This window comes from Arachis ipaensis, chromosome B1, assembly GCF_059453495.1.
Source record: "Arachis ipaensis isolate K30076 ecotype BB chromosome B1, ASM5945349v1, whole genome shotgun sequence".
NCBI lineage: Eukaryota > Viridiplantae > Streptophyta > Magnoliopsida > Fabales > Fabaceae > Arachis > Arachis ipaensis.
The window spans coordinates 6,729,075-6,747,709 of NC_142436.1; the positions used below are offsets into that span (position 1 = coordinate 6,729,075).

The 18,635-nt window shown below is 38.5% G+C and overlaps 1 protein-coding gene across 1 annotated transcript; it reads right to left on the minus strand.

The window, feature by feature from the left end:
* Positions 1-15,172: 15,172 nt before the first annotated feature.
* LOC107645222 (uncharacterized) lies at positions 15,173-17,715 on the minus strand. The gene is made up of 3 exons (XM_016349202.1): positions 17,543-17,715; positions 16,557-17,389; positions 15,173-16,356 (listed from the first exon to the last, which is right to left on the minus strand). The coding sequence occupies exons 1-3, from the start codon at positions 17,713-17,715 to the stop codon at positions 15,173-15,175; spliced, it is 2,190 nt and encodes a 729-aa protein (XP_016204688.1).
* Positions 17,716-18,635: the final 920 nt, after the last annotated feature.

Consider the following 18,635-nt stretch of genomic DNA (forward strand, 5'->3'; position numbering starts at 1 on the left):
GCAGTGCATGCAGCTTTTTTTATATTAGCTAAGTCAAAATGTAACCTGCGTTTTGCAGGTTACTGACTGTAGCAGTTTCACATTTATAGATTACTCACCATGATACAATATACTTGCACAACACCTTTTTACGTTCCATAAATAAATTAATTTCTGACTAGTTTTATTAAGGGTTTGTCATTGTCTACTAGTTAATGAATTACTACATGAACAAAGGGAAATTTAAATATTCGATACTTATTTAAGTGAACGAGTGAGTTAACTATTTGATTTATCAAAATTGGTTAAATGGATTGGTTTTATAGATATTGTCAAGTTATCAAAGATTCTTCACAAGTCATTAGTAGCAAAGATGGATGTATATATAGAAATTTATGAAACATGGACACTTGTTTGATTTGTCGTATACCTGTGTCGGACATATTTTGAACACGACACACATTATCACTCATCCGACACGCGTGTTTTTTATGTCTAATCGTGTCTTAATAAAAAATAAATAATTCTTCTCTGGACACGTTTGGACACATCTAAATATCATCATGTATCAGTGTGTCCAGTCTTATTCTCCACATGTATTCTTAAAATGAGTTTAGAAATAATATATATTATTAATTATTAAAACAAAATATATTTTAAATACTTTATATAATTAAAAATATATTAAAAATAATTAAAAAATTAATTTATATTTTAATATTAATAAAATACTAAAATATTATTTTAATTTATCTAAAAAATACTTTATATTTTATATATATATTGTGTCTTCATATCTTATAAAAATTTTAAATTCACATATCTGTGTGTCCATATCATATCTATTCTATATTCGTATCAATATTTATACATCATAAAATAAGAATATATTGTCTAATAGTTGTGGAGGAATGTGAAATCACCAAAAGTAAAGCCTCTTATGTGGAGTGTGTTGAAGAAAGGATTACTTAAGGAGGCCAAATATTATTTTTTTGTGAATACTCACGTGTGATTACTTTTATATAAAATTTATAATTAAAAATTATTAAATAATAATTTAATTAAATTTGTCAACTACATACAAATTTTTACTTTATTTTTCACATACAAATTTTTGTTAGAAATTTTCGGTTAAATAATACAAATGGTGGGATATGCCATGGATTATGGTGGGAAGGCTAACACTTTTTTCTGTCTTGCACAAATGTAGGAAAAAGTGGCAACTCTCATATGTACTTGAAAAATGTTAAAGAACTAATATTTTATTATTAATATTAACTTGAAATTTTTTTATATTATTAAAATTTAAATTTTAAAATTTATATTAGTATAAAAATATCTCATGTGGTATACTGGTATTGCTCTTATTATTTTATTATTCGGTCGCTTTTGGAACTAAAATTTTGATACATTTGTGCAATGGGAATAGAATAGAAGTTTGCATAAAATGTATTATATCACTAATGGTCTTTGATGTCTATTAATGCCTGAAGGGTGATTCAAGGAGTACAACAGTGATTTTTTTATATAAATAAATATATGAAAAACTTTATTTCCAGGAATACGCATAGATTGAAATTTTGTCTGAAATACGCATGACCAACTCAAGGGCATCGTCCACGAAATGGAGTTGCCCATCAACTCATCCCTGGCACCCGCGAAATGAAGGAGACAGCTGCAGGCTTTGTAATTTCGTGGCTGCCACCAAGGAGATGAAGCATCTCATGGCCGGCGCACACGAATTGGGGCATGTCTAGCCCACCGGCCGCGAAATGGGCCAATTAGCTGGCGGGCCCACGAATTGGGGAGCTTCGTTTTTGGCGTCCACGAATTGGCTGGTCAAAGCGGCAGCAGCAGCAAGCTCACATGCATTGGCTGTGTTGGGTGGCAGGGGGCAGTTGGAAAGGGAGACAAGAGTGTTATAAAAGGGATGTAGGGAGGGACCTCATGCACGGTTCAATTGGAATAGGGGTAAAAAAAAGTTGTTGGAGTGGTAAATGAAAGCTGAGAGGTGAGTTTGTGGTGGTGAGTTTTAAAAAAAATTAACTTAATATGAGTGAGGGTGGGGTTAATGTGGAGGAGAATTTGAACCGGTTGGACGAACTTCATATAGCGGCACATTTATTCCATAAGGTTAGTTTACATCATTAATCCGATTGCTATTGTTAGGGATTGTTAGAACTAATTTTTTTGATATTTAAAATTTTTATATAGTATTTTTAACTATTGTCTTTCTTGGCTTCTTATGTTGTAGCCCACACGTGTTCTTACTCCTCATGGCACGCTCGTTGAAGTTTTCATGTTAAAGCCCAATGATCCAACCATGGAAATTAGGCGGGAAAGGCTTGAGCCTTATTTGAGACGCACCGGATTTTATCATGCCTCTTTGATCAAGCGCTTCGAATACGACAATCCACTTATTAGTGCTTTTGTCGAACGATGGCGACCAGAGACTCATACCTTTCATCTCCCTTGGGGTGAGTGTACTGTAACCCTGGAGGATGTAGCCATGCAGTTAGGTCTACCTGTTAATGGTCAGCCTGTTAGTGGTACGTTGAGGTCATGGAGTAAGTTTCACCGAAGAGATATTTGGGAATGGTGTCATGAACTTCTAGGTGAGGTTCCCGCCGGCCACGTAGGGACAACTAAGTACAACATCAAGTTGAAGTGGATCAGAACTCGTCTTCAGCAGATGCCGCTTGACTTAGATGATAATGGCCTCATGCAGTATGCACGTTGTTACATACTTTACTTGTTGGGAGGCGTGCTTCTTTCTGACAAGGCCAACAACACAGTCCATGTTCGATATCTGCCTTTATTGGCTGACTATGATGCCATCGGTACCTACAGTTGGGGTAGTACCGTCCTCTGTTGGTTATATCGTGCTATGTGTCTAGCAACAGATTACAGTGTTGAGGGTATGGCCGGGTGTCATACATTGCTCATGTCGTGGATATACTACAGATTACCGTTCTGGGCCCCGAATGTCACGACACCGTACAGTTTTTCTTTAGCCACGAGGTATGTTATCGGTCTCCACACTTTCTGACTTTTATCATTTTTCCTTTCATGTTGGAAATAGATTTTTTTTATTATGTTTGTCGTTGTCCAACAGGTAGACAGGGAAAAAAAGGACAAAATGACTATGCTGAGCAGCGCCTACTTAGGCACCGTCTGCGGTTGGATAATCTGCAGGTGGACGAGGTTGGTGACCCTTGTTATTAATATGTTTCTAATAACTGCCTATATGGCTGTAGTGACGGGGTTCCTTTTCTTTGTAGTTTGTTTGGCAACCATACATGGAGCCCCGAATTCTGTCTAGAGTTCCTGTTGAATTCCTCGGCCACCCACATGGAGATTTCTATACCGCCATTGTACCTCTAATATTTTTCAGATGGATTGAGATCCTAAATGTTCACCGAGTGTTGCGACAGTTTGGGGGAAAGCAAGGACCTCCAAACCCTCCCCTTAATATTGATACCTTCCACCGACAATCGGCCCGTAATGATGACGGATGGTGGCCGGTTCGACTATCCGAGTGGTTTGAGGTATGGTCCAATCGGCGCACTGACAAACCCCAATTTGACGGTTTGTTTTGTATTGATTTTTGGGGATTTTATCACCTTTTACCCATATTTATTCAAGAAATAGCATGGTTTTGTATATTCTCTTTTAATTGTGCTTGAATGTGAAAACATGCTTTTTAGGACTCAAAATAGCTAAATTTAATTCACCTTGATTCTATTAGATGCCTTGATATGTTTGTTAAGTGATTTAAGGCTTAGGAGGCAAAGATTGGATCAAGGGAATGAAGAAAGAAAGCATGAAAAGTTGGAGAACTCATGAAGAAATGGAAGAACCGGAAAGCTGTCAAGCCGACCTCTTCGCACTTAAACGACCATAACTTGAGCTACAGAGGTCCAAATGATGCGGTTCCAGTTGGGTTGGAAAGCTAACATCCGGGGCTTCGAAAGATATAAGATTTGCCATAGTTGCATCGCGCATAGGGGCGCGCACGCGCACGGTACGCAGACGCGCCGTTGGTGGCACATGACTCACTTAATGCAACACGTGGCCAGCGATTTTAGAAGCCTTGTGGGCCCAATCCAACTCATTTCTGATGCTATTTAAGCCAAGGATTGAAGGAGGAATGAAGATACTTTTCATACTTTTCATACTTTTCATACTTTTTCATACTTTTCATACTTTAGAAGTTAGTTACCATTAGTTTAGTTTTAGCTTAGTTTAGTTTTGAGAGTTAGTTTCTAGAGAGAGAAGCTCTCTCTTCTCTCTAGAATTAGGATTAGAATTAGGTTTAGTTTTTAGATCTAGGTTTTAATCTTTGCTTTCTTCCACTTCTATCTCTCAATTCTTTGTTGCTACATTCAATCTTCTTCTATTCCTTTGTTGTAATTTCCTTTATGTTGTTCTTATACTTTGTTGTAGATCTAGTATTGTTCCTTCTACATTCTTCCAATTCAATAAGAGGTAATTCATAATAAATGTGTCTTCTTTGCTTTTCTATTGTGATCTCTTGTTTTTGTAGTTGTAGATTCCTTTAATTCTTGCATTTAATAATGTTTACTCCTCTTGCACTTTATGTGTTTGTTGAAATGTCTCTTTTAGTTTTAGTGTAGATTTTGTTCCTCTTGGCCTAGGTAGAGTAATTAGTGACACTTGAGTTATCTAATTCCTTTGTTGATTGATAATTGGAGAGATTGCTAATTGGTTTGGAGTGCACTAAAGCTAATCTTTCCTTGGAAGTTGGCTAGGACTAGTGGAATCAAGTTGATTCATCCACTTGACTTTCCTCCATTATTAGAGGTTAACTAAGTGGTAGCAATGAACAATTCTCATCACAATTGAGAAGGATAACTAGGATAGAACTTCTAATTTTCACACCTTGCCAAGAGCCTTTTATAGTTTATTTTCATTGCCATTTACTTTTCATGCTTCTTATCCAAAACCCCAAAATAACTCATAACCAATAACAAGACACTTTATTGTAATTCCTAGGGAGAACGACCCGAGGTCCAATACTTCGGTTTATAAATTTTAGGGGTTTGTACTAGTGACAAACAACTTTTTGTATGAAAGGATTATTGCTTGGTTTAGAAACTATACTTTACAACGAGAATTCATTTGTGAAATTCTATACCATCAAAAATCCATTCATCAAAATTGCGCCGTTGCCAGGGAGTTGCAATGGTGTTATGTTATTGGTTATTGTATATATGTGAATATTGTGAATAGCTTGATTTTTGGATTGCTTGTTAGTTTTTGCTAGTTCTAGGACTTTGTTTCATTATTTCTTGTTAGCTTTTGTTTCCTATTTTTACTTTTCACTATGAATTCTCACTTTGGCTATGAGCGTGATTACAACTATGTTGTAGAAAATGGGAACTTCAATGGAGATGTGTATCAAGGATGGGACAATCAAAGGTGGGAGGAGTCATATGCATATGATCAATCCCCATGGCAACAACCTCCACCAATGCACTATGAAGAAGAGCCATTCTATGATGCATACCAATCCAATGGCTATGGTGAATCTCCTTGTGACTTTCAAGAACCACCACCATATGCCTATGAGTCATATCCTCAACATGAACCTCAACCACACTCACAAGCCTATTTTCAACAAACACCTCCATATGACCATGATCCTTACCTACCATACCAGCCTCCTTTTGAACCATATGAGCCATACATGGAACCACAATTCCAAGATTACTACTCCCAAGAACCACCTCAATACACACCACCACCTTACCAAGAAGAACCACCTTCCTATAATGAACTCTTTCTCCAAGACAATGAACCCTCTTATCCACCCCAATTCTCAATGGATGAAACCCTTAGCCTTATACTTCAAGGGCAAGGAGAAATGCAAAGGGAGACACTAGAATTTATGGCTACCTTGACCAAGGTAGTAAGCATTTTAGCCTCCCAATGCTTGAGCACTCAAAGCACTCCCATGGTCACATGTGGAGAACCAATTAAAGAGCATAGCATGAAGGAAAGATTGGAAACTCCGGTGGAAAAGGAGGAATGCTACTTTGTGTTAGAACAATTGGAGGAGCCTATGATTATTAAAGAAAAGGAAGAAGTGGTTGAAGACTTAGGAGATGCGGAACCTCCATGGGAAGCTAAAATTAAAGAAAATCCCTCCAAGAAGAGTAAATTTGATGTTGAGGAGGAATGTGCACAACCTCCGAGGCATATTCTATATGAAGACTTGGAGAGAATGAAGCAAGAATTGAGTTCCCTTGGTGATGAAGATCATGCACCCAATCTTCTTGGTGAAGAATCCTTTGAATTTGAAGAACCTTCTCCCAATGAATTTAAAAGTGATGTGGAGGTAGATTTCTCTCAACCTCCCATTTATGACTTGAGTGATGTTGAAGAGTTAGAGGAAGTTGATGAACAAAGGATTGAGAATGAAGAAGTTTATGAAGAGGTGGAGATTGACAAGGAAGCAAACAAGGGAGTAGAGCTTGCAAGCACATTGGAGATACCTCTCCCCAAGCCACCACCATCCATTCTCTCATTCAAGTGGGTAAATTCCTTATACTTAAGCTTTGTTATTCCCCTTGAATATGGTTTGCTTGAGACGGATGGTCAACTTAGAAAAATTAGTGGCTTTAAGAGTAAAAAGGAGATGGTTAGTGGTTGGAAGCATCATTCTAGGTTCATTATGGTCACATGTCCAAAGCTTGATAGCAAAGGTTGGTGTATAACTAGAGTACATGGGTCTAGAAGGATGTTTAGTCACTTTGTTGAGAATTCACTTTGCTCACCACCCACATGGATTAATGGTAATCAACTTGGAGATGGGTGTGAAGACAAAATATGGGATCCCGGATTACAAGAAGAGGATCAACTTTGGGAGCCCCAAGCTTGTGAAGAACTCCATCAAGACTTGGCTCAATCCATGAAGAATCTTGGGGCACAATGGAGAACTAAGCATTGGTGGGAGTTCCAAGATGAATACAAGCACAAGCCACCTTGATGAGGAGCTCCCCATAAGTCCAACTTAAGGACAATAAACAAAAGTGTTAGGTGGGAGACAACCCACCATGGTAAAATCCTTTCATTTTCTCTTTTGTATATATTGGTAGAATTAGCTTAATTTCATGTTTTGTTTAGTTAGTTGAGTATGTTCGGTAGTTTAAGTATGTTAAATAAGGTTTTATGGTGTTTTGGTAGCTGTTTGGAGGTTTGGAATGCTTGGATTGGTGCAAAAAAAAAAACATAGAAAAAAATTTTGAAAAACAGAGCACCATCCACGCGTACGCGTACATGGCGCGTACGCGCACTTACAGCATTTCCGACCCTCCACGCGCGCGCGCCATGCGTGCGTACGCGTGGATTGAGAAGTTCCAACCTCCATACATTTTCCAGAGAGTTGTGCCTGCGCCGCGCCAACGTTGTGCCTTTCGCACAAACCAACTCGCGCGTACGCGCACATGACGCGTACGCGCTACTCTCGAAATAAGCCAACGACGCGCGCGCGCCATGCGTGCGTGCGCGTGGATGCCCTTTCTTCCATCCATTTCTTTTCTTCTCCTCCTTCCATTTCTCCCTTTTTCCTTTCTTCTTCCCTCCTCCTACCCCTCATCCAACACTTCCAAACACCATTGACAACCATTTATTTTAGTTAACAAATTAGTTAGTTAGTTAGTTGATTAGTTAGTTTTAGTTTAGTTTTCATTTTATTTTCTCTCTTTTCATCATAAGTGTTGGAGTATTGACTTTGTTTACTATACATTGCTATATCCGTTATTGCCTAAATGCTATTTTAGCATGAATATTTTTAGATAATCTTTGTTGGATTCTATGATTGAGGTTATATTTTGCTACTTGGTTTTGAGTTCTTCATGCTGACCTTTTGAAAAATACCAAGTGATGAGAATTGTCTTCGAGCTTATAACTCTTTTGAATTGCATGTTGTAGCTAGCCACCATGTGATTTGGATCCTTTTCCCTCGATTAGGCAACCTCTTGATGGATGATGTTGTGCATTTACCTTAATGCATTGTATTTCATGATTATATCCATCCATATGTTTGACTTGAATGCTTTCATGCTCCTCTAATGCTTGTCTTACCTTACAAGCTTACTTAAAGCATCTCAAGCACACTAGGATAAGTGAAGTGCATGCTTCTTTTGTGACATAGCTCTTTATACTAATGTGTGTTCTAAACTGCGCAATTTAGAATTCACACACCTAATATTTCTTAATGTCACACTAATTCACTCACCTCATTCTAGTGATTTACCTCATTCCAACAATGTATGCTTCCTTACTTTTATATCTTCTCATCTTATGGTGTTGTATTTTTGTTTTTTCATGATAAATACACCACAAGCAAACATGGAAGCAAGACTAAGAACACGCAGCAATCTGGAGATTCGCCGTACCCCCTTGCTCATCTTTGAGTGCACCGAGGACGGTGCAAACTTTTAAGTGTGGGGAGGTCGTCCGACCGGTCGGCGATTTTGGGTGACAAATTTCTAATCCCAACACTTTTGCATTTCATTTTAGGATTTTAGGATTTTTACTTGCATTTTCTTATTTTTGCATATGTATACACAATAAGCTTAGTCAAGATAATGAGAATTTTTCAAGATTTCTATCTATAGGGCATGTCAATTGATTTGAGTGAAAACTTTTCATAGAACTTGCTTGAATTATATATATTGTGGAACATGTTTTGAGCTAAGAACACAAGCTTGTGAGACTTGAGCCTAATGATGTGGTTACATCTTATAACCACTTATTTCTTCCTTCTTGTGTGCATTATTCTCTTTCTATGATTGTAATCTTTGATTTGTTTGATTCTTTATGTCCATTATTTTGTGTATTCATGCATTTATATGATTGAGGCCATCATTTCATTTAGCTCACTTACCCAAATAGCCTTACCTTTTATCTTCCTTTGTTAGCCAAATTTGAGCCTACGCTTAACCCACTTATTCTTTAATTTAGCACATTACTAGCCTTAAAGCGAAAAACAATAAATGTCCTTAATTTGGATCTTTGATTAGCTTAGGCTAGTGTGTGTGAGTATCATTCAAGTGTGGAAATCTTGGGACATTGGGTGAATAAAAGGGTAGTTTTGTAATGTTATTGGAAATATTGGGAATTGGGTACATACTCATGCATTAATCAAATGTAAAACCTTATGCATTGAGGTTCTTGTATATAAAAAGAAAAAAAATAAGAAAAACAAAAGAAAAAGAAATAAAAGTGAAAAAGAAAAACAATATGGAAAAGAAAAAAAAATAGAAAAAGAAAGAAAAAAATAATAAAAATAATAAAAAGGGGACAAAATGCCCCAAAGTGAAGCTCAATAAGATCAATGCATAAGTGCTGTGAAATGAAAAGAAAATGCATGAGTATGTGAAAAAGTGAGAAAATGGGTAGTTAGGTTAGAACTTAATTGTATAGGATGTCATAGGTTAGGTGGGAAGTTTAAGCTTATCAAAGATTCAAATTTCAAGCTCACTTGACCAAATATGCATCCTACCTTGACCCTGGCCCCATTACAACCAATGAAAAGACATCATGATACTTGTATGCATGCATGAAATAAATGTTGATTGTTAGAAGAAAAACAAATCTTGGAAAGCATGAAATAGAGGAGAATTGAGTGAATCAACCCTAAACACTTGAGCGAATAGAGTGCAAACACATCCGGTGAGGGTTTGATGCTCAATTACATGTTTTCACCTATGATCATCATTTTTCATGCAAGCTTGTAAAAATATTTAATAACTCAATTCAATTGTGGATTAGACTTGCTAGTCCTTAGCCCTTGTGCATATATGTTTCTTGGGAATTGATTTATTTTGACCAAGCACTTGCATTCATTTAGATAGTTGCATATAGGTAGATTGCATTTAGTTAGTTTCCATTGAATAAATGCCATACCCTTACTTCATTCTTGGTTTAAGCATGAGGACATGCTTGGTTTAAGTGTGGGGAGGTTGACAAACCCCAATTTGACGGTTTGTTTTGTATTGATTTTTGGGGATTTTATCACCTTTTACCCATATTTATTCAAGAAATAGCATGGTTTTGTATATTCTCCTTTAATTGTGCTTGAATGTGAAAACATGCTTTTTAGGACTCAAAATAGCTAAATTTAATTCACCTTGATTCTATTAGATGCCTTGATATGTTTGTTAAGTGATTTAAGGTTTAGGAGGCAAAGATTGGATCAAGGGAATGAAGAAAGAAAGCATGAAAAGTTGGAGAACTCATGAAGAAATGGAAGAACCGGAAAGCTGTCAAGCCGACCTCTTCGCACTTAATCGACCATAACTTGAGCTACAGAGGTCCAAATGATGCGGTTCTAGTTGGGTTGGAAAGCTAACATTCGGGGCTTCGAAACGATATAAGATTTGCCATAGTTGCTACACGTATGGTGGCGCGCACGCGCAAAGTACGCGCACGCGCCGTTGCTGCCACCTAGTTCACTTAAAGCAAAACGTGGCCAACGAATTCTAAAGCCTTGTGGGCCCAATCCAACTCATTTCTGATGCTATTTAACCCAAGGAGTGAAGAGGGAAACATGTGTTAGTTACCATTAGTTTAGTTTTAGCTTAGTTTAGTTTTTAAAGTTAGTTTTTAGAGAGAGAAGCTCTCACTTCTCTCTAGAATTAGGATTAGGTTTCAATAATCTTAGATCTAGATTTTAATTCATGCTTTCATCTCCTTCTACCTCTCAATTCTTTGTTGTTACATTCATTCTTCTTCTATTCTTTTGTTGTAATTTCCTTTATGTTGTTCTTATATTTTGTTGTAGATCTACTATTGTTCCTTCCATTTTCTTTCAATTCAATAAGAGGTAATTCATAATAATTGTTCTTCTTTGCTTTTCTATTGTTGATCTCTTGCCTTTGTAGTTGTAGATTCCTTTAATTCTTGCATTTAATAATGTTTACTCCTCTTGCACTTTATGTGTTTGTTGAAATGTCTCTTTTAGTTTTAGTGTAGATTTTGTTCCTCTTGGCCTAGGTAGAGTAATTAGTGACACTTGAGTTATCTAATTCCGTTGTTGATTGGTGATTGGAGAGATTGCTAATTGGTTTGGAGTGCACTAAAGCTAGTCTTTCCTTGGGAGTTGGCTAGGACTTGTGGCTCAAGTCAATTCATCCACTTGACTTTCCTTTAATTAGTAAGGGTTAACTAAGTGGTAGCAATGAACAATTCTCATCACAATTGAGAAGGATAACTAGGATAGGATTTCTAGTTCTCACACCTCGCCAAGAGCCTTTTATAGTTGTTAGTTCATTTTCATTGCCATTTACTTTTCATGCTTCTTATCCAAAACCCCAAAATAACTCATAACCAATAACAAGACACTTTATTGTAATTCCTAGGGAGAACGACCCGAGGTTTGAATACTTCGGTTTATAAATTTTAGGGGTTTGTACTAGTGACAAACAACTTTTTGTATGAAAGGATTAGTGATTGGTTTAGAAACTATACTTGCAACGAGAATTCATTTGCGAAATTCTAAACCGTCAATAATCCATTCGTCATGCTCATGTATTGATTAAATGTATAGACCTTATGCATTGGTACTCTTGTATATAGTTTGAAAGAAAGAAAAAATGAGAAAAAAAAAATATATGAAAAGTATAGAAAAAAATGGAAAAAGAAAGAAAACGAAAAAAAAAGAAATAAAAAGGGGGCAAAATGCCCCAAAGTGAAGCTCAATAAGATCAATGCATAAGTGCTGTGAAATGAAAAGAAAATGCATGAGTATGTGAAAAAGTGAGAAAATGGGTAGTTAGGTTAGAACTTAATTGTATAGGATGTCATAGGTTAGGTGGGAAGTTTAAGCTTATCAAAGATTCAAATTTCAAGCTCACTTGACCAAATATGCATCCTACCTTGACCCTGGCCCCATTACAACCAATGAAAAGACCTCATGATACTTGTATGCATGCATGAAATAAATGTTGATTGTTAGAAGAAAAACAAATCTTGGAAAGCATGAAATAGAGGAGAATTGAGTGAATCAACCCTAAACACTTGAGCGAATAGAGTGCAAACACATCCGGTGAGGGTTTGATGCTCAATTACATGTTTTCACCTATGATCATCATTCTTCATGCAAGCTTGTAAAAATATTTAATAACTCAATTCAATTGTGGATTAGACTTGCTAGTCCTTAGCCCTTGTGCATATATGTTTCTTGGGAATTGATTTATTTTGACCAAGCACTTGCATTCATTTAGATAGTTGCATATAGGTAGATTGCATTTAGTTAGTTTCCATTGAATAAATGCCATACCCTTACTTCATTCTTGGTTTAAGCATGAGGACATGCTTGGTTTAAGTGTGGGGAGGTTGACAAACCCCAATTTAACGGTTTGTTTTGTATTGATTTTTGGGGATTTTATCACCTTTTACCCATATTTATTCAAGAAATAGCATGGTTTTGTATATTCTCCTTTAATTGTGCTTGAATGTGAAAACATGCTTTTTAGGACTCAAAATAGCTAAATTTAATTCACCTTGATTCTATTAGATGCCTTGATATGTTTGTTAAGTGATTTAAGGCTTAGGAGGCAAAGATTGGATCAAGGGAATGAAGAAAGAAAGCATGAAAAGTTGGAGAACTCATGAAGAAATGGAAGAACCGGAAAGCTGTCAAGCCGACCTCTTCGCACTTAAACGACCATAACTTGAGCTACAGAGGTCCAAATGATGCGGTTCCAGTTGGGTTGGAAAGCTAACATCCGGAGCTTGGAAACGATATAAGATTTGCCATAGTTGCATCGCGCATAGGGGCGCGCACGCGCACGGTACGCGGACGCGCCGTTGGTGGCACATGACTCACTTAATGCAACACGTGGCCAGCGATTTTAGAAGCCTTGTGGGCCCAATCCAACTCATTTCTGATGCTATTTAAGCCAAGGATTGAAGGAGGAATGAAGATACTTTTCATACTTTTCATACTTTTCATACTTTTTCATACTTTTCATACTTTAGAAGTTAGTTACCATTAGTTTAGTTTTAGCTTAGTTTAGTTTTGAGAGTTAGTTTCTAGAGAGAGAAGCTCTCTCTTCTCTCTAGAATTAGGATTAGAATTAGGTTTAGTTTTTAGATCTAGGTTTTAATCTTTGCTTTCTTCCACTTCTATCTCTCAATTCTTTGTTGCTACATTCAATCTTCTTCTATTCCTTTGTTGTAATTTCCTTTATGTTGTTCTTATACTTTGTTGTAGATCTAGTATTGTTCCTTCTACATTCTTCCAATTCAATAAGAGGTAATTCATAATAAATGTGTCTTCTTTGCTTTTCTATTGTGATCTCTTGTTTTTGTAGTTGTAGATTCCTTTAATTCTTGCATTTAATAATGTTTACTCCTCTTGCACTTTATGTGTTTGTTGAAATGTCTCTTTTAGTTTTAGTGTAGATTTTGTTCCTCTTGGCCTAGGTAGAGTAATTAGTGACACTTGAGTTATCTAATTCCTTTGTTGATTGATAATTGGAGAGATTGCTAATTGGTTTGGAGTGCACTAAAGCTAGTCTTTCCTTGGAAGTTGGCTAGGACTAGTGGAATCAAGTTGATTCATCCACTTGACTTTCCTCCATTATTAGAGGTTAACTAAGTGGTAGCAATGAACAATTCTCATCACAATTGAGAAGGATAACTAGGATAGAACTTCTAATTTTCACACCTTGCCAAGAGCCTTTTATAGTTTATTTTCATTGCCATTTACTTTTCATGCTTCTTATCCAAAACCCCAAAATAACTCATAACCAATAACAAGACACTTTATTGTAATTCCTAGGGAGAACGACCCGAGGTCCAATACTTCGGTTTATAAATTTTAGGGGTTTGTACTAGTGACAAACAACTTTTTGTATGAAAGGATTATTGCTTGGTTTAGAAACTATACTTTACAACGAGAATTCATTTGTGAAATTCTATACCATCAAAAATCCATTCATCACACACGGATGCATTTCGGCTGCAGATTGATCGTGCAGATACATTGCGTCCCAGCCAGGATTACTATAGGTGGTACTCTCAGAGAACAAGGAGGTTTTTGTCTGCCCCTGATGCATTGCATGACCCGCGGGGTGACGTTGTCTCCCCAGACGCGTCGGTATAGTATGGAAGAGTCTCCGTGGTTAATTTGCCTACGGTTCCCCGAGACCATCGGCGTTGCCGTCCCCGCAAAGGCAGAGTTGAAGGTCATGCTGACGTTTGGGAGGATGAGCAAGATTTGCCAGAACAAGACCAACCCAGTTTTGAGCCAGACATGGGACACCATATTCCACCGCATGCTCCTCCAATCTCCGGGGACTACTACTACCCGCAACCTTTTGTACCAGCGGACCCCCCATCCTTCTTCCATCCAGCAGTTTATGCCATATCAGAATAGCTACGAGGTGGGCGGTTCATCCCAGGGAGGTACGCAAGACTTGATTGATTCTATGGACAGAGTTAGGTGGACAAATTTTTCTTCGTTATTCGACGGGTTGGATCATTTCATTCCTCAGCAATCATCCCCACACACACCCATAGATCTTGCACTCACCCTGCCTCGCTCCGACACATACACGCAGCCTGCTGTTGCGGGGAGGAGATCCGCTTCCATTGGTGACACAGCCAGTTCTGCACTTCGACCATATGACGCCATGCAGATGCCTGGCCGACGTCTTTCTTACACAGAGGCTGATGCTACAGCGGATGAGGTTGAGGGACCGGCCGGTCGTCCCCGCAGGGACACTCAAGCCCCTTTGTGTGGCACAGGCGGCAGATTGGGTCACCACCACCATTAGTCTTATGTTAGTTTCCTTCTGTTGTTGGTTTCATCGTTTAGTATTGTTGTGAGTTATTCTTACTTGTTTACATTCGCTGTTTGGTTAGTTGTTTAAAGTTTATGTGCTGTTTCGTTACTTGTTTGAAGTTGATGTGCTGTATCGGTACTTGTTTTAAGTATGGATTTACTTTGTTGTCATCTTTTTACTCACGATTATAATTTTAGTAATGTTAGCCCCACATTTTATTATCATTATACCAAAACGAGAACGCAAATGTAACAGACACAACATCATCAAGCATCATTAAATAAAAAAAAGACGAAACATTTGGGATTTTTCCAGTACAGGGAAAAAGAAACACTCGGAATAAAAATACATTATAGCAAATTGGCTGCAACTTAGGTTGCAAAAGCATGCGGACAATGTCGCCTGGTATGTCCTGGTTGCCTGCAAAGGCCGCACCTCTTACCTGGTCTTGGCTCAACCTCGTCCATTTCATTCCGTATCCTAGTAGACACCGGACGTCCTTCCATTATACGTCGTAGGAGGGGGTTGGGACGGATACGTTGTCCTTCTGAAGGGGGCCACATCTCCTCATCCGGCAATGGCTGGAATTCCATTTCATAGACCCGAAACACGCTCTCAACACGGTAGACTAAATCAACGTACTGTTTCCAGTCCAATCTCGCATATGCGCAGGCGGCCAGAGCATGTGCACAAGGGTAGTGTAACGCCTGGAAGTAACCACAATCACATCTACGGTACTGAAGGTTAACCCGGAACCGTGACTGCACCCCTACAGCAGCTATCTCGTCGACTGTGAATATAGTAGTAGCTCTATCGTATGACGTCATTAACATCTGGGAAATTCCCTCACGGTTCGCTAGTATCGCTTTTTGCAAGAACTGTGAGAACACCTGACCGCTTGCAATCTGTGCTTGTGCTTGCCGACCCTTGAGGACGAATAACTCATTCAGGCGATGGTACATAGACTTGACAATTGCACAGACTGGTAGATTTCTAGTGCCCTTGAGGACGGAGTTGATACACTCAGAAAGATTCGTCGTCATGTGACCATATCGTCGGCCCTCATCAAGGTGCTGCAGCCATTTAGGTGGCTCTAACCCTCGGATCCACTCCATCATCTGCAGAGATGTTACCGGATCCTCGCTACTGATTAGCTCCAAGTAGTACTGCGACTGCTCTTGTGTCTTCGAATATGCAGCATTAACCAGGTATCTTTTGGCTTCCTTACTCTTGAAACTGGTTGCGAAGTTGGAGGCAATATGTCGAACACAATACACATTGTGTTCCCTACCACACCCCTCACGTTCCAATGCGGCCTTTATGGCCGCATGCCTGTCGGATATAAGCACAACTCCTGGCCGAGTTGCGACATGCCTCCTCAAATTGGTGAGGAAGAAGTACCATGAATCTGTGTTCTCTCTTTCGACAATTGCGAAAGCGACGGGTAGAATGTTGTTATTGCCGTCCTGTGCTATGTCCATCAGAAGGGTGCCTGCGTACTTACCATACAGGTGTGTTCCGTCTACTGACACCATCGGTTTACAGTGCCTGAAAGCTTCAACACATGAAAAAAATGACCAGAAAACCTGGTGAAACATGACACTATCACACTCTAGTGTGTTCCCGACATAGTACGGTGGCGTTTGGAGGTCAACAATTGTCCCTGGAGCGAAAATGCTTACTTATTGAAACATCTAAAGGACTAAACGGACAATTAAAAGCAAAGACCGTTCGATAATAAAATGCAAGTAATACCTGGGACGAACGCTTGCAGAGCATTGAGGTATCTACGCAGCTGGTGATACGATTCGTCCCAATCACCATAGATCATTGCCTTTTGCTTTGCGTGCCAAACCTTCTTGTAAGACACCTTGTAACCGTACGCTGACTCTACCGATCCCTGCAACACCTTTACACAAATTGTCGCATCAGCATGCACCATGGGGAATATGTGCTGACATATGACATTGCTATCGAGTTGAGCGTGGTCTTGAGACATTGAATTTGCCAAGCAACTGTGAGGCCCTTCGTACTTTCGAATTTTCCAAAATCTAGAGGACCTTGTCTTTGCAACCCATACCATCCAACGACATTGATCCCCGAACTGCTTGCATCGACATACATACCTACTTTGGTCTGACTCTACCACCTTATATTCTGCACTCCTACGGATATTGTAGTTTTTTACTACTAGCATCGCTGTTTCCCGGTTAAGAAATTTCAACCCAATCTCGAACTCCATCTCGCCTGACAAAGGGTAGCTGCTCGGTTTGTCCTCTGCGTTACTCGAATGCATTGCTCCAAGATTTAAAGACAGGTAGTGTGCTGGTGTGGAGGAAGATACACCACCACCTTCCGGTTTGACCCGTGTTGGAGGAACAACATCAACATGCAGAGGCTGCGTCTCCGGCACGGCTTCTGCCTCATCACCACTAAAATCTTCAATGTCATCCTCGTCAGAAGTACCTGCAATAGCAGCATCAGGAACTCTATCGAACCCAACATGTGTAGAAGGGGCGAGGCGTGCTTCACGAATAGCTACATTTTGTTCCCGCGGAACGAACGCGTTGAAGCTTGGACTTGGGGCCCTACTGGTATCTCAAGCCGGAACAAAATCAGCCGCTCCAAGATTTCTGACACCCTCCACATTATTCGAACTGGACGAGCTTCCACCAATATCTTGAAGATTCAGACAAAGCTCCAACTAATAGATGCTTCCTATGCTGCGATGATAAGAAAACATCATCGACACATGCTGATCAGATTTTATCTGCATTTTTTGATACGCAAACGAGTTGGCCACTGCAATTGGCATCCTGTAAGTCAGCTTCGTGATTTCCTTTTTTCCAACCATTCCGGTATGCATCAGAATCAGATTCTTCAAATCTTGCAACGATGTCTGTGGCGGAATCATTATCTACAGTGGATCGTCGCAAACGAATGTAATACCTTCTGCTGTATGAGAAATTTTTCCATTAGGGTATATAATCACGTAAACGTTCCCCGAAGCCATACAAATAGCATACCAATCTTAATACCCGAAAATTTTTAAGAAAGAAAGAAAGTGATGAGGTTGAGAGCAATTTTGGAGAGTAGGAGGAGAGTGTAGATAATGGCTTCTTTCGGGGATGATCCAGGAGCGTTTATATAGGCAAATTATGGTCCCAATTCGTGGGCGGTACACATGAAGTGCACCAATTCGTGTCCGCCGCCCCTGATTTCCCCATTTCGTGGATGGCAGCCACTAAATGGCTGTTCCCCCATTTCATGTCGCCGCAGGTGAATTGGACCCTGCAGCTGTCCCCACCATTTCGCGGGCACCGGAGGTGAGTTGATGGGCAACTCTATTTCGTGGGCGACGCCGTTGAGTTGGCCATGCGTATTTCAGACAAAATTTCAATCCATGCGTATTCCTGAAAATAAAATTTTTCATATATTTATTTATATAAAAAAGCCGTACAACAGTAGCCTCGTCATCACAATGTGGTGTTTGTAATCAATTTAGACTTGTGGTGTGATTTTCATGGAAATACCTTGATTAACTTTTTTTTTTAAATCAATTAAATTTTATTTAAAAAATTAGAATTTTAAAATTGTATTTAATTTAAACATAACTTCTCAATTTAAAAATAGATTTATATTTTTCATAAAAGATGATTTTTGTTTAATTATTCATTTTTTAAGTTTAATTAATTATTTGTTTTTCAAAATAATATAAATTTAAAAATTCAAATAATAACATTTAAAATTTTAATTGACATTTTGATATCATATTTAGTTTAAATATTTATATTGAGTTTAAATTAAATAATTATTTTTATATTTAACGTTGTT

Excerpts from the sequence above, each read along its gene's own strand:
- LOC107645222 (XM_016349202.1), bottom strand. The coding sequence starts at position 17,715 with ATGATTCCGCCACAGACATCGTTGCAAGATTTGAAGAATCTGATTCTG. Across the intron at positions 17,390-17,542 it reads GATCAGCATGTGTCGATGAT|GGCCCCAAGTCCAAGCTTCA; the intron begins GTTTTCTTATCA and ends AGATACCAGTAG. Across the intron at positions 16,357-16,556 it reads TCTGCAAGCGTTCGTCCCAG|CTTTCAGGCACTGTAAACCG; the intron begins GTATTACTTGCA and ends CATGTGTTGAAG.